Here is an 18,000-nt window from a genome sequence, read left to right as displayed (position 1 = left end):
TAAACAAAATATGTTTTGGGCAAAAAGTGTCGTCTATTGCCGACTTCACACGCTAATCTTGGACGACACTTGGTACCCATGCACTAGAAACGGGTCTTTCTTACTTATTATGTATAATTGACAAAGGCAAATACACACTTGATAACGACGTATCATATTTTATTAAGACGAAAAGAGCAGATACAGGTTTAAAGCATATAGTGCACATACTAGTTGAAACAAGAGGCCCATAAGGGCCTGAATCGCTTTACGGCTCTAAACACTGTGCAAGTTTGGAAAGAATAAGATGGAAACTGTGTAATTAATCGCGCAAACAAGGAGAATTTTCTCAAATTCAAGGGGATATTATTGTGTACTTATTTCTCCGATACTGCTCATATTCAATAGGGTTCAAGTCCTCATTGATATAAAGATACTGTAAAAATTTTGAAATAATTGGATTAAAACTGTGGAATAAATTGCGAAAACAAGCGGAGTTTCAAAATGTTCTCATATATAAGGGGGAGTCATTCTGGAATTTGAGTCCACATTGATATAAAGACACTGTGGAAGTTTGCCAAGAATTGGATGAAAATTATGGACTTTATCACATAAAAATTTCTGAATTTTTAGTTTTTTTTCTCAAATTGAAGGGGAGATAATTCTGGACTTAAAACTCCAATATTGCTCATTTTCAATAGGGTTTGACTCATCATTCAGATAAAGACACTGTGCAAGTTGGAAAATAATTGGATGAAAACTGTGGACTTAATTGCGTAAACAAGCCTTATTTCACAATTTTCTCTAATTCAAGGGGAGATAATTCTGGACTTTTTACTCTGATGTAACCCATTTTCAATAGGGTTCGAGTCCTCATTAATATAAAGACACTGAACACGTTTGAATTTTCTCAAATTCAAGGGGAGATTATTGTGTACTTATTTCTCCGATACTGCTCATATTCAATAGGGTTTAAGTCCTCATTGATATAAAGATACTGTGCAAATTTGGAAATAATCGGATGAAAACTGTGGAATTAATTGAGTAAACAAGCGGGATTTCAAAATTTTCTCATATATAAGGGGGAGTCATTCTGGAATTATTGCTTCGATATTGCTCTTTTTACAAAAGGGTTTGAGTCCTCATTGATACAAAGACACTGTGGAAGTTTGCCAAGAATTGGATGAAAATTATGGACTTTATCACATAAAAAACAACTGAATTTTCATTTTTTTTCTCAAATTCAAGGGGAGATAATTCTGGACTTATAACTCCAATATTGCTCATTTTCAATAGGGTTTGACTCATCATTCAGATAAAGACACTGTGCAAGTTGGAAAATAATTGGATAAAAACTGTGGACTTTATTGCGTAAACAAGCCTTATTTCACAATTTTCTCAAATTCAAGGGGAGATAATTCTGGCTTTTTTACTCTGATGTAACCCATTTTCAATAGGGTTCGAGTCCTCATTAATATAAAGACACTGAACAAGTTTGAAAAGAATCGGATGAAAACTGTGGACTTAATCGCGTAAACAAGAAAAAGTCTAACGCACGCACGCACGCACGGACGGACGACGGAAACCACGCCATGACATAAGCTCTTCAGGCTTTCGGCCAGTAGAGCTAAAATTCACAGATTAGTTCTACCATCTCTCGAACGATGAAATTCATTAATAATGTTCTTGCTATAAAATATAAATGGTTTTAATAACTAAGAATGTGTTTACTTTAAACAAATTACCAATTATTAGGTTGGTGATTAACACTCAACTCTTAGTGGTTAATTAAACTACATCATGTTTACCAACGAAAGAATTTACTTAAAATAAAAAATAAACCATTTTACCAAAATACATGTGCAATTGTGGGAAGCGATTACCCTTAAAACATGCCTGCTAATATAATGATATTAAGGTAACTCGTGTAATAGAACCAAAAGAAAAACAAACAAAATACAACGCACACAAACACACCAAAACCTACATAGTTTCTAAATCAAAATTGCAATATAAAATGTGTACATGTGATAACATAAAATATGCTTATTGTATGATCTGATAAATATATGATTATAACCGACATGTAGTTATTTATGGTATTTGAGACAGATTCCCCGTTTAAAGATTAAACATACTCTTAAGCTGACATGAAAAAAAGATGTTTTCTATGAATTCTAAAATAGGTGTACATACAATGACCCGTGAAGAATTTCAAACCGTTCATCAAAATGTTCTCTGTTCAGTATATATTCTTAATGCTATTTTTGTAAATAGTTTCTTTATATATAAATACTTCAAAGCAATTTGATGGTAGAGCTTGAGTCAGTCACATTGACTAAGTGCTGTGTTTTGATGTTTTACCTCAATGAATGGCATTGGCTTTGTAGGTAGTCGTCTAGTTTAAGAAAAAATGCGTAGATAGTTGTTGTTGTTTTTTTAACTTGTTTATGCTTCTTATTTCTTAATGCTGGCTAATGGAAATAAGTTTGCACAAGTAATGTAGCAATCTATGTGTCTGCTTTGAATAGTTAACCCATTTATGCCTAGCGTCCTGAAAAAAGGACATTGCAAACAGCGTAGACCCAGATGAGACGCCGCATAATGCGGCGTCTCATCTGGGTCTGCGCTGTTTGCTTAAATGAATTTCTTTATGAAATATTCTAAATATAGAAATAAATATACTTGGCACCCCTAATTTTAGAAATAAATTGATCCAATTTAGAAGGATGGGAGAGTCCACTGGGCATAAATGGGTTAATTGAAGTATTAAATCAGTTGCTTATCACACATTTTCTTTACGATAAGAAAACAAGGTAAATTATCAATTATTCAGTCCAGCATTATCAATCCTTATCGGTCTTAGTTCACATGAAGACAACGATCAAATTACAATTAGTTTTAAAAGTATTAAATTGAATTCACGTCTGTTAAGGTTATAAATCTAGAAATAAGACAATCAATATAGCTGGTTAAATTAATTAATTCAAAAACGTAGTTTCACTTCTGATGCTCTTTACTTGATAAAGGCAAATAAAGCGGAATGGTTAAAGCATAAATAACTGCGTATTATAATCTCTATATAGCCAGGGAAAAAAGCCAAGATCGCTTGCAGCCAAGCTTATTGATTTATAACAATAACTTTGTTCATTTTGCACGAGAGAGATATCACACTCATTCATATGATATAATGATATATGAATAGGAATTTATTTTTTAAACATTTTTCTTAAGAGTTACCATAGAAACCATTCTAACGCTTAAAAGTTATATACTGTATGTCTTTAACTAAAACAGTTTTGTAACAATCACTTTTGCAAATAAGACAATCAATATTTCACACTTAAAGAATCTAATGAAAAAACAATAAAGACGTACTCTTTACATACATGAAGCAAACATAATCCATTTTTACATGGATATTTCTGAACAACATACCAACGTTAATAAACACAAACATAGTTCCATTGTCGTATTACAAAATGACAAATCAAAATGTCTCTAATGAATTCATTCGCAGAGGATTTTCATACAGAAGGAAACTAAGTAACTCATACATACTTTACACAATTTATATGACATCAAGAGCAATTTTTTATTTATTTATTAAGATGTATTTGACCAAAAGACAGAATGCCGAATAAACAAACAACTTTGAATAAAAATATCAGCTGTGGCATAATGAAGCAATTACGAATTGTTCAATATTGTGGTAGAACCACATGCATGAATAACCAACGCTTACAGTTCAAACGTCCTAAATAAGACATAACGGAAAATAATCAATTTTCATTAATTTCCATTTGATGCGTTTTAACTTCAGTTTAATGTTTTCCGTTTCAGTTTCATGGCAAAATCAGCAAAAACGTGCCTTCGGTCACATACTAGTATAATATAATAACACAAATATATTTTTGTTGAGTGTACAACAACAACAAAGTACCCACAGGTAAAATAATAGCTCACTACCGGAGGTAAACGAACATGTTAACACATGCCAGCATCAGCTTAAAGTACCCAAAAATGAAAAATAAATTTCAAATATACGTATTACATTCAGAAATGGCATTTGAAACGTCTTTCAAATCAAGCAAAATGATTGATTTCAATGGATTTCTAATGAATGTGTAATTTCTTGGAGTACACAGCAGAAATCCAAAGAAACTAACAACACTAGGTTCATCATGTTGTTCGTGCAAGATGTGTGCAAATATGTCAAACAATAATTACTTTCATATTTCTTTATAAAATATCAAAGCCCGTACGAGCGCGCTTTACATTTTGGACTACTTTCTTCTTAAAAGCGCGTTCTATACGATATATAATAAAATCCACATATAATTCGCTCATAGCAATCACCAACATCAATACTATTTCAAATGATTATGCATAACGATCAACAATAAATCTAAAAAGCGTTTGCTTTCAACTCGTGATGAGTTTTTTTAACGCTTGATTCGCCTGTTTGCAACTGTATTATCAGCGCAAGAGTTTTGGTAATTTTTAACATGTGTCTTGTTCTGAAAAAAACTGGGCAAAATACATGTGCGTAAAGTGTCGTCCCAGATTAGCCTGTGTAGTCCGCACAGGCTAATCAGGGACAACACTTTCCGCTTAAACTAGACTTCCTTTAAACGAAAAATACCATTAAAGCGGAAAATGTCGTCCCTGATTAGCCTGTGCGCAGTGCACAGGCTTATCTGGGACGACACTTTACGCACATGCATTTTGCCCAGTTTTCCCAGAACAAGACACAAATATGCGATGTTTACGCTGCATTCGCCTCTTTGTAGTTGCATCAAAAGCGTAAGTATTTTGTATTTTAATAGGCTTTGTTTTCGATACATTCGCCTTTTTGTGGCTGTATTATCAGCGCACCTGTTTGTCGTAGGCAGCCAATTATATGACATAGAACTGCCGACAAATAAATGCATAATAATAACTACTGTACTACTGCTCAATCTGTATGCATGTAAGACAGTAGTTTCTTCAAAAACACGTTTGCATGTACTGTACATCGGCAGTGCATGTCTAGAACATTCTAGAACATTCGCGCTTAGGTAAACGCTGCTTAAACATGGGTCCCTGGATTAACAAGATGACCTTTCATTCACATCGAACGCGAAGAATAATGCAAGACATATTCAATAATGCATTATACATCCCACTGCACTAAATTTTTATTTCAACTATGCTTTAAAGCATTCTATTTCACCCCTTGCATTTGTTTACATAACAACAATTAATGTAATTAAATATATACTTTTCTTAACTTATAAAATCGTATAATTTAAAACAATTTCCGTTTACCACAATTACATGTAAGACCCCCCACCCCACCCCTCCACCAAATTTTCTCGACTACAGCAAAATGCGAGATGTGCCTTCTTTCGCATAAAAATAGTTCACGTTTATCTATTCCATTTTCATTTGGTCAAACTCAATAATGCATTATTGCACTATACACTCCTTTTTTTCCCCTGATATTTCACATTTGACTCGTTTTCGTCCGTAATGCCATTGGCATTGACATGCAGAACATTTCTGCCCTTCACCCCTTTATTCATATAAATAAAGACAACAACCGTTATGCAAGATTAATACCATTAAACCTGTTATCATGAAGACAATTTTCGGCATGTACGCGTTCCCCCTTTTAACTCGATAAGATGTAGACCATTACTGAAAAGTATCATACACCCCCCTTTAACGTGAAGTAGTTTATATATTAACTATAGACTGCAATGAATTTTTCTCTTAAACTCGCGTGTCACGGTATTTACAACACTGTATTACAAACAATTAATAATAATGTAATAAAACAAATACACCTTCATATAACAGTTTGTAACATCATATGGAACATACATTGAACAAATTAATGGTTATAAAAAATCAATAGTTATACATGTAAATTATTGATGACAGGACTATTTTAATTGTTCCTGTTTATTTTTTTCTCTTTTTGTGCTTTTCTATTTTATAAGTAATTTTGCATGTTTATATATACACCAAATACAATTATACGGCCACTCAAAACAGTGATTGAAAAACAACTTCAATATTTAAGCTCATAGAAAAAAATGTATATAAATTCGCAAAAGATATCAACTTTTATAATACCCTTTGAATGCTAACGAACACTACGTTATTTTTCAGTTGGGCAGAATCGATTCACTCAATTACACATATTTCTTTAGTTTAAATAGAACATATGAACAACACAATCATAACAACTAAAGAACAAAACAAACATAAGCAGAAATGCAAATATTAGGACTATATATATATTTCGTAAAACAGATCCAGACAACACTTGAAGACACACAAACACTATGTTTACTATTTTGTTTAAGTATTTACAGCAGTTCCGGATACACGTTCTTTAGTTTGAGAAAAAACGCATGTGTTAATCAATAACAATCTAACAAAAATCACAAATTATCGCATCAATGTTAAGTGAAACCTAAACACATTACTGTTTGGAACAATATCAATTTATAAATAAGTATAATCAAAAATCTAAAAGTATTCTTTCAAAAACGTTAAGTTAACCTTTAATAAATCGCAATGTCTTATTTTCATAATTAACAATTCCACACGGGAACAATGCTACATTTCTTTCATTTACCTGTCTTAAACTAACAAAGCTATTATCAGCCATGATTTACAATCTTTGAGTTCAACTATATGTCTAACTATGTCTTTACGCTCTACAACAGGCAACAAGACGTAAGTTCAGTAGCATCTTGAGCCGGTGTGTTCTTCAGGTCGCCGATGCTGTGGTAGTGTATGATGAACTCCGGGTAGCATTGGGCTTTCTCAAACAAGACATATGTCCTCGGATTCTTCAGCACATCCACACACGAGTCATACAACTCATGATCCATGCCCGGCCTGCTTGGTGGTCGTCGATATTCTGGTTTCCCTTCTGTGGCTTCTCCGACCAACACCTTGGCTTGGAACATAAACCTGTGCGGACCTTTGGTGTATTCATGCGAGTACTTGGCGTCTGTTGCGAAGTATGCTCCGTCGCCGAATCGCGTCATGTTTTTGCCCGACGTCCTCGAGTCGAAGTTGTTGATGCTGATGCCTCGCACGGCTTCCAGGTTGTCGGTGCCATGATACAGGTCCAGCGTAGTCACCGGGGAAAGGTCGCCAAGTCGTATCTTCTTTGGCTTCATTACCCTCTCCAAGTGACTAATTATATATTATGAACCACATAAATATTTTTGACAGTTAAGATAAATATTCCTTAATAATAATATGTTATCGGCACACATGCATGTATGATCAGCAAATGGAATTGCACCAATCACGATTGTTTGTAACAGCAGGATACACCCTTCAGTAGTATTAACTCGTATCTTGAACATATAAATGGTCAGAAAAATGGATTTAACAATCTCGAACTTAAGCAATTTATAACTTACTTGCTGAATGTTGACCACAACACATGATTCTGTACACGGAAGATATCGTCTATGATCTGTTTGCTTGGATCCAGCGTCTTATAGAAATTCTCCGAAACCCGCTTATAATCATCGTCTTTCAAGGAGAGTTTCACCCATTCAAACGATTGAAAGTAGTCCCATGGTACCCATCCGCACGGAAGGTCTACTTGCGCCGACGGCGTAGCAGTTAGTTTGCTTGGGCTGACATTTAACAAGAACTAATTTAACATTTGGCTAGCTTTTGTTAACGTTTGCGATTAGACATGATTGAATCATACCTCTGTTTATGCAATTACTTTGTATTCGTAAATATTAAGGACATAAATCATGTCAAACAGCAATGTGAAATGATAAGGAACCATATATTTACGTGGAGTTAAAAAATAGTGTTAATACAAAATGGCCGATATAGTAGAAACTATAACCATGTCGTTTAATAATATTAACCTTATTTGCTGTTTCACGTCATTTTCTGAAACAAACAGCGGTCTTCGTCGAATATTTCTGCAGACTTGAGAGCCAAGGTTTAACTGATCATTGCGATCAAAGTTCAGTTGGTACTTTGATTTAAAGTTCTCTCGCGTATACAGCCATGTTACCTGCTTCGCTAAATATTTTGTCTCCACCGTCAGTTGGAGATAATCCTAAATAATCAAAAATACAAACACGCTATGATCGGAAAGAACATTTCAGTTATAAACGAAAGAATAATAAACAAACTAAAGATTGTTAATTGCTTTTCACTTACATTATTTAAAGTGCATATATATGGGTATTGTTTGTTTTATTATTTACGTACTTTACTATATGTATTCAATCAATTAGACTGACAGTCGCAAACTGTCTCTTACCGGTTCCATAAGGTGCCATTCGCCGGGAGTAAATTCTAAGTACCACCTCCATTCAGTTCTGAACGGTTCTGAGCCTAGCGCTTTCCCGAACGCATATGATTTTGTCGATAATCTGCGAACTTCGATAATCGTTCTTTTACCGGTTGAGTCAATACACGTGGCGTGCAGGGGTTCGAATATAATATTGAATGTAGCAGACCTACAGTCCCCTGTCTGAATAGGTAGGTTAACACAAGCTTATTTCTTTATACCCAGAAAATTAGTTTTGAACACACATGGAATCCCGCACTATTATTAAAAACAATTGAAAACAAGTGATATGACAAACTATAATCAATCGTGTCATGAAGACTCAAATCGTGTAATCACAGAAAGAAATTAAACAAGAGCTGTGTTTGTAAAACACAATGCCCCCGATTGCGCCGCTTTGAAGCCATATATTTGACCTTTGACCTTGAAGGATGACCTTGACCTTTCACCACTCAAATAAATACATTAAGAGTTCTACAAGTTATGAAGTCATACATAAAACAATCGATGGCCTTAAAGAAATACATACGTACCAAATCATTGTACAAAATTTGATTCGTTGCATTCTTATCTGGTTTGGAAAACAGTTCTTCGACAGTTTCTTGGCATGAAAACTTCCTCCACTCATCCCAGAGCTTCACCTGCCATATGTAAGGAAGATCTGAGTGGACCTGTTTGCATCCCTTTTTCTTGCAGTCACCCACAAGGAACGCTGTGCAAATGGATTTTTGTCCGGCAATATCTTTAAAAACAAACACGAATAAGCTGGTAACTCTAACAAATATTTTTTTTTCTCCAAACAGTTTAAAGAATGACTAAGTGATTTTCGTTGGTTTTCTTCGTTGTTAAGTAACGTATCTTTGTTTTAGCTCACCTGAGCACATAATGCTCATGGGGAGCCTATAGGATATCGTGATGTCCGTCAGTCCGTGCTTGATGTGCGTGCAGCCGTGCATACACTTTGTCTTCCAACAATGACTTCTCATGAACCGCTGTACACATGTATCGAAACATTACAGGAATAATCATTGCTTAACCGTCTCCAACTTTTATCAAATATCAAATATTTGAATGTGTAGGTCACCAAAGCTAAAAATTAATGTACGAAATGAAAACTAAAAAAATATTATTAACCACAAGGGTAAGGAGTTTACTATTTTGTGTGTTGCCGCGTCTAGTGGTCAATAAAATTAGTTTGTTTAAATCATGATCCGTAGGTTGAGAATGGTCACGCCCCAGATTCACTTTATTTAAAAAGACTTGTATTGCAAAATATATTTGCAATCTTTTCAAATGCAACAAGGCTCAGATGTGTAGTATTTAGCATTTAGCATAAACTTTTTAAAAGTTTGTTCAAAGCATGCCTCTAAGGTACACATTTGGCCCACCATGGGAGTTACTTACTTCCATCAATTTATATAGTGAACACTTGAAAAAATTTCATCTGAAACCGCAAGACCCAAATGTTTAGCATTTAGCATGTAGTATAGCACGATGGTCTACCAATTTTTTCAAATCATGTCGGCCAAAATTGGGCCCAACCTGGGATAACTTGTTTTCTTTATATTGTTATCGTGAAAACTTAACAAAACTGCTGCTCTAAAACAAAAAGACCGAATGGTTTGGTATTTGGCATGTAGCGTAGCACGATGGACCTCTTCCAATATTGCTAAAATCGTGAACATGGGGTCATAATTGACCCATACGTTAAGGTTACTTGTTTCCCTTATGGGTTTGCAGTGAAAACATAACATCTTCTTCGCTATAAACAACAAGGCCCAACGCTAGGTTTGGTATTTAGAATATAGGATCGAAATATGGATCTGTTTTCCTTATATTGTACAACATTTCTGTGTAACTGCAAGTCCCAGAGTTTTGTTTTTTAGCATGTAACAATCTTATATAATACCCTTAAAAACAATTATTTGTCAAGAACACTTTATATTCCCCTGAAAGATGGCAAGTAATTGTCAAGATTTGGGAACGATGACACAGAGAAATATTACATTCCAATAAACAACAGATTGTTATTTTTTCCATTCTGAAGTTTAGTTCCTACATGTCGCAGTTGTGCGACCTAGGTCTTTAATGCCCTCTTGTTTTAATTTCTACTAAATAGAAAAAGATAATGTTTTATATTATAGAATGAATCAAATGTTATAAATCTTCAGGTTAATTGTATATTACATTTCCACAAATCAACGAAGCTTTTGAGTTGTCAAAGTTACGGTTATTTAACAACACCGCTCTCATTTCGTACGCTTATCAATTGGTCCTTAATACCCGATACAAGCAACATAAATTTTATTGCGATGGTCTACTATATTGTGAGAATGTGACAACATTTACCTGTGTTCAGCAAGTCTAGGGTTTTCTTCGACACCTGAAGCAACTTCTCTATCACGAACTAAATATACCGCCTTTCGGAAATATTGTTCATCAGTCTTAGCCAGGCCGTAGGCATTGACTATGGGACCATTGTGCGGCGACATTCGGTCATGACTCTTCGAGCAGTTGTATTCATGGCACTTTCCATTGATGTAGCCTGGACAAATATGCAAATCATTGCAAAAACTGGCTGGACATGTTTCACTTTTCACCCATTCCTTGCAAACATGTGGATATCTTCGTTTAAGAATGCACATGATTTCTTCGTTTGTAAAATTATCTAAGCCACATTTCTGGGCTACCATAATATTTTGTTTATCTGTTACACTATGCTTGTAATGGCATTTATCTCCAAAACAGCAGTAGCCACAAAGAAAATCTTTGCAAACATGAAATCTTCTGCAAATTTCGTTGGCACATCCGGTTTGTTTAATGTAGCTGAAACAATACGATACGTCTTTTCTGCATACCGTAACCGATATAACTTTGCCATCCTTTTCGAAAGCAGCAAATTGTTTATTCTTCTTGAACCAATCAGAAACGTCAAAATCAGTCGGAAACAGTCCCGATTCCTTGCGAATATCTTCGGGTGAACCACTGCCGTCAAAATTTTTGACAATGAACTGAAAAACGTCTTGCGTTAGCTTCACTTCTTTATTCGGTTCAATTGCTGTGTCATCGTGATCTAAAATGTATTCTTGCAAATCAAACTATGTCTAAATGTCTAAGTATTTCTTTCCAAACATCCTCAAGATACTTTGGACGCATTTAACACAAAAGTTTAATTATGGGTATAACGTTGTAGTTGGTTCTTTTTATTGCACTTATAATTGGTATTTGGAAAAGTTAACAACTCTTGATATATATATGAAACGTAAATACAATTGGCTTTAATCACTAATTTTTATAATAAGTTACGTGAAAGGTATTTACGTATTGATATGTCTCACAGACGATGGGCTTATAGCTTGTAAAGCAACACATACGTTCAAGAATAGTATGGTCGCACGAGTAAAATGTCCAGAACAAAACCGAAACTGTTTCAGTCAAGAGGGGCCATTAAAGTTTTTTTTTCACAGTTTGGAAAATGACATATTGGAATGAAATGGTGATTGATTGATTTAAACAAGCAAACGAATACTCCTAATTAAGAACAAATATATCGGTTCGTTTATGGATAAGCATCAATTGAAGTCGGAAATATAATCAAACGTTTGTAACGCTTTTAATCGATTATTAAGCAAACACGTGTATTACCAACATAGCGTTTGAACTACTTTATACGTTAAAAACTTGCGTGATGAAGTCGTATATTGTAAGCTTTTACTTATTGCAAACAAATTTTTGTAGAAATGAAATTATAAAAAAGTTTGACTTAACAATATTGTTTACGACTATGAGGGTAAATTATACGACTTTGATAGTAAAATATGTATTACCAATTTCCGGTGCGTCTTCTTTGTTCTCATTTTCCCGAATTAAATACACTGCTTTCCGAAAAAATGTCTCATTCCATGTTTTCATTTCATAGGCAGAGACTATGGGGTCGTTGTGCAGTGAAGTGCGATCATGACATTTGGGGCAGTTTTGATCTTTGCATTGCCCATTTATGTAGCCAGGACAAACGTGCAAGTTAAAGCATATGCTGTTAGGACAAGACCCTGCTTTAGCCCATTCCTGGCACACATGTGGAAACCGCAGAGCAAGGACATTGATTATTTCTTCGTTTGAAAATTGGTCTATACCATATCGCCTTGCAGCTATGATATTTCGGCTATCTTTTGCGTTGTGACTAAAGTTGCATTTCACGCTAAAACAACAGCTACCGCTGAGGAAATCTTTGCAAAGATGGAAATGTTTGCATTTGCTGTACGTTACAGCCAGACCTTTTGATGTAATTGAAACAGTACTGGATACTTTTTTTGCAGACATTTACTGTAATGACGTTTCCATCTTTGCCCAAAGTAGTAAATTCTCTTTTCTTTTTGAACCAGTCAACAACATCAAAATCGGTCGGAAACAGTCCGGATTCCCGGCGAATATTTTCCGGAGATCCACTTCCATTAAAGTGCTTCACCATGTAGTTAAAAACATCTCTTATCAGCCTAGCCTCTTCATCTGGTACAGCCTGACTGTCTTCCGAGGTCATTTCTTTCGTACCGCTTCGGTAGTTGCGATTGTCATTGTTTTCATATCTTGACCCCTATCAGTCCTATAATTCTGTTGGCCTTTATTTATTTTTTGTCCATGGTTTTTTGTGTTGTGATTGTCTCTGGATTTATTTTCGTCTTTTGAAATATCAACACGGCTAGGGGTTCTATACATTTTACCGCAACCAGAAGGGTTCTCAATATCTTTCGTACCGCCTCGGTTTTTGTCATCATCCTTTGTTTTCGTATCTTTACCTCCACCGCTCTTAGGTTTTCTTTTGCACTGTTTCTCTTTAGTTGCAGGGTTTCTTGAGTTGTACTTGTATCCAGATTCATTTTCGTTGTTCGACACATCCACCTGACTAGGGGTTCTGTACATTTGACCGCTGCCAGTAAATGGTGGCGTAGGAATACCTAACAAACTAGGAGGGCTTGGTTGAATTGGATACGTGGCTGCAAAAATAATCTTTGATAAATAAGAATGCGTTTTAAATTTATCATAATCATATAAAAATAAATGTATAGTTGAGCAAATGTAGGTAGTTTTATTATAAGCTCTGATATTTAGTTTTTGATTAATCAGATCGAAACTTTTTTGCGTTGCAATCGTGTTTTAATGATGTTTCTTGTTTATATATTTACACCCTTATTGTCAAAATGCGTCAGTGAATCCAAGTCTAGTCTTATATCTGGTGATGTTCTTACAGAGAAGTGTTTGCATTTTTTTTAGAAGAGAAACTAGAATTTTTTTTTCGGAATGTTCAGAATTGTATACTGTATTAAAATTGTCTTTACCATATATTTCACGTGTTTTCAATCAGGTGACACCGCGATCAACAATATCTATAAATTATATTTAGAGTTTTGTTTTGAATAATCTGTAGAACAACTGTTTGCTGTCATTTAGTATTAATTATGAAAATATCAAACTTTTTGAAAATATTTTTTTTTTTGTTGGTAAATGCCTGTTAATGCCTGTTTAGAAATATAAATTAAGCTATCTTAGAAAAATGCTCATGCTAAAATCTCAAGTGCGACTCACATACTCCAGGTGTATTGCACTTAAATATGAAAGTTTTAAAGACAACGATGAAAGAGCAAACAATGTTATCATAATAAGCTTACTGACAGGATAAATTATTTGAATTTGTATTATTAAAATCGACATCAATTGGCGATTCATTTGTGGAGAAAATACTCAAAACAAAAACTTAACATTACAAGATGTGTTTGTAAAACACTATGTCCCTCCATATATTTGCCCTTTGACCTTGAAGGATGACCTTGACCTTTCACCACTCAAAATGTGCAGCTCCATGAGATACACACGCATGCCAAATATCAAGTTGCTATCTTCAATATTGCAAAAGTTATGACCACTGTTAAAGTTTGACGCAAAACCAACAAACAGACAGGGCAAAAAACAATATGTCTCCCAGTATAAACTGGGGGGGACATAAAAACCGTTATCAAACCGAAAGCCGAAGTTTTTGAATAGACGATTCGATATATCTTACGGAGTTTCCGGAGGAAGTCGGTGTATAACGATTGGTTGATTAGAGACGAGAATCTATCTCGCGGAGGATTTCGGAGGATAATCATAAGTATTTTCGAATTCGGAATACTCGGCTTTTTCTCTTGCAAAAACATTACACATTTGCATGACCCATTAACGTGTTTGAAACTTTGAATTACTATCATTATTATTGGTAATAATAAGTTGATTTATGTAATGCGTTGGTGTTTAATTATGCCAGAAAATAGTTTATATTGCTAATTATACAGATAAAAGCGCCGCCTTGATTCCGGGCGACACGTTTCCATGAACAATCTCGTTACCAATTGCAGCTCTCAGCGACCCGGCTGGTCAACAGCTGGGAGTTGGATTATTGCCACTATATTAACATGATGTCCCGATTGTTCCGATATTTACTTTATGGACAAATTCTGCGTATCTAAATTTTCGGTCACGAAAACATTGTTATTTTATAATGTACGAAAACTTAGTTAAACTGAGTATTTGTAATGGCTCAATAGATGTTTTTAATAATATCTTAATTTCTCTGTTTATTCTACGAGAAAATCATTGTAAAGCCAATATTTATTAAAAGATTCCGTTGCGAGGGCAATGCACCAGGAGTTTCATTACGCCATGTAAACTTTTGCCATGTAAACGATGATTCCCGCAACATATGAATTTGCGATTCAAAATATAATTATTTATGGTTTACGAGTCAGGTGGCTGTTTATTAACACGACCTCCAGTTTGCGTAGAACAGAGGTAAACAAACACTTATGCGCTTGAACAGTCGTGTATAGTCTTGGCTAACAGTGTCCAGTTGCGCGATTACAAACATGAAATTACTAGGCACGTATTTGATCATTTGATTCCTATAGCATTTCCATAATATTAAACTCCCTCGTTTGTGTTGAATTTAGGTTGCTTAATATCCTAATAAAAATAAATAAATTTATTCTTACCGTTACCAACAAACTGGTTCGTATGTTGTTGTGGAGGTGGGCCATTCGCAAAAAACCGGGTGTGGAGTCGGGCCACTTCGCAAAAGCCGCTAACGCAGGTTGTTGTTGTAATGTAGGCATATTGTACGGGGACTGTTGTTGAGGATAAGCCATAGTGTACGGATATTGCTGTTGTTGATGTTGATGCATATTGTACGGTGAATTTTGTTGTCGAGTTGGAGGCATATTGTACGGGGATTGTTGTTGTAGAGTTGGGGGCATATTGTACGGGGATTGTTGTTGTTGTGGTGTAGGTAAATTGTGCGGATATTGTTGTTGTGGTGGTGAAGGCAAATTGTACAGGGATTGTTGTTGTGGTGGTGAAGGCATATTGTACGGGGATTGTTGTTGTTTTGGGGTAGGCAGATTGTACGGGGATTGTTCTTGTGGTGGGGTGGGCAGAAGGTACGGGGAGTGTTGTTGGTGTTGAGCTGGAGGCATATTGAACGTTGATGTTTCTGTTGAGCTGCGGGTAAATTGTGGGGTGATTGCTGTTGTTGATGGACAGCACCTGTGGGTCTGTACTGGCCTGAAATCTGAAAATAAAATATACTTTATGAATACATTTTGCAATGAATACAAATATCTGCAATTATTTATATTTTTGAATTTTCTGTTTGTGGATATTGTTGAATTGAATTCTGATCCGTTAAAATATCAGAAAACTTCGTTTAAAAACGATGTGTGTTTCAATTAGACACATTTTCTTACCTCGGTTTAATTGACCGGGAACCATATCTTAAAGTAAATATTATTTAAAAACATACAATATAAATAACATTATCATTTGTTGATGGACATTTAGAAAATATAAAGTATATTCTTGGGGAGTTACTTTACCAGTTCTATCAGTTATGTTGTTTGCGTTTTTGTCCGCTTTCTACCATTCCGTCGTTTGGTAAGATGGAGCTGGCCTGTCGCCTATGGAGCCTCGGCTTGGTGGGCGGTCACTTGCTTCTTTTTATTACTGGACTGATCTTTATCTGTGCTTACACGTCTCGAATCTTGATCAAGACTGTAGCTTGTGTCGCGACTAAGGCTGTTCCGTTCATCGTTGTTGTCTAGACTGTTTCTACTATGTTGTCCTGTCATATTCTGGATGTCGTTTGTCTTTTCTGTCATGACTGCCGCGTAATTCGGTATCTTCACTATCACTAACATGAACTAGTTGAGCTACTATTACTTGCATATCTTTCTCTGCGATTGCTATCGCGTTCCCATGCAATCACGCTCTCTTTTTTTGCCGCCATCATGTCTGCTACGATTATCTCTGCTATCACGTCGTTCTTGCTTTCCTCGCCTTTGTCTAAATACATATACTTTATGAATAAATGTTGCAATAAATACCAATATCTACATTTATTTATATTTTTGAATTTTCTGTTTGTGGATATTGTTGAATTGATTTCTGATCCGTTAAAATATCGAAAACTTCGTTTAAAAACGATGTGTGTTACAAACAGACTCATTGCTTACCTCGATTTAATTAACCGGGAACAATATCTAAAGTAAAAATGAATTAAAAACAAACAATCTAAATAACATATCATTTGTTGAAACCATTTAGAAAAAATTATACAGTATAATCTTGGGCAGTACTTTACCAGTTCTATCAGTATGTTGGCTTGCGTTTTGTCCGTTCTACCATTCTGTCGTTTGTTAGATGGCGCTGGCCTGGTCTCCTATGGAGCCTCGGCTTGGTGGGCGATCACTCTTGCTTCTTTTTTTTACTGACGGATCTTTATCTGTACTTACACGTCTCGGAATCTTGATCAAGCTGTAGCGTGTGTCGCGACTTGGTTTTTCCGTTCATCGTTGTCGTCTCTGACTGTTTTCTGCTATGTTGTCTGTCATAATCTGGATGTCTTTTGAATTTTCTGTCATGACTGCCGCGTAATACGTTATCTTCACTATCACTACTTGAACTATTTGAGCTACTGTTACTTGCATATCTCTCTCTGCGATTGCTATCGCGTCCCATGCAATCACGCTCTCTTTCTTTGTCGCCATCATGTCTGCTACGATTATCTCTGCTATCATGTCGTTCTTGCTTTCCCCGTCCTCTGTCTAAATTTTTATTTTTCTTTCCATCCGGCTGATTTTACTGAAGCATAAGAATGGTATTGAAATTAATTTAACCTAATGTGTTCCTTATATGTTACTTCCTCCGAGCAATATTAATGTTTATTCTTATGAGGTTGTGCTTATGGGTTGATTCACTTCAATTAAAAATAATTAATAATTCACTTAATGTGAAAATGTTTGTAATATTCAATTCGAATAATAACACAATCATTTGAAAATGTTTTTTAGTTCTATTTACTACCCACCTCTCATTTGAACCTGACCACGACCAAATATGCTAAAACAAGTTATTGGACGTTCATCCAATCATCCATAGTTGTAATAGCCAAAAGCATTTCCTATTTTATAAATATGGTCACGGTTGTCGTCATTCTTAACAAGCCATATCGTTTATTTAGGTGAGTACTTACAACTTAAAAATAAAATACCAATTTAGAACTGTATTCTGCTTATAGACGCCCTCCGTTGTGGAAAAAAGCACGTATTGAAATTATTGAAGGTAATGCTGCTAGCGGCTAAATAGAACGCATAATATTGTGTGAA

General features: G+C 35.1%; 1 protein-coding gene across 1 annotated transcript; it reads right to left on the bottom strand.

Moving 5' to 3' along the window:
* Positions 1 to 142: 142 nt before the first annotated feature.
* Positions 143 to 10,674, bottom strand: LOC127860383 (protein mono-ADP-ribosyltransferase TIPARP-like). Its single transcript, XM_052398432.1, has 6 exons — positions 10,664 to 10,674; positions 8,848 to 9,056; positions 8,285 to 8,497; positions 7,881 to 8,077; positions 7,413 to 7,634; positions 143 to 7,179 (listed from the first exon to the last, which is right to left on the bottom strand). Exons 3-6 carry the CDS (start codon positions 8,291 to 8,293, stop codon positions 6,693 to 6,695), a joined length of 915 nt encoding a protein of 304 aa, XP_052254392.1. The 5' UTR covers positions 8,294 to 8,497; positions 8,848 to 9,056; positions 10,664 to 10,674; the 3' UTR covers positions 143 to 6,692.
* Positions 10,675 to 18,000: the final 7,326 nt, after the last annotated feature.

Source organism: Dreissena polymorpha, chromosome 15 (genome assembly GCF_020536995.1).
Source record: "Dreissena polymorpha isolate Duluth1 chromosome 15, UMN_Dpol_1.0, whole genome shotgun sequence".
Classification (NCBI taxonomy): Eukaryota; Metazoa; Mollusca; class Bivalvia; order Myida; family Dreissenidae; genus Dreissena; species Dreissena polymorpha.
This window is presented reverse-complemented; position numbering and strand designations above follow the sequence as displayed.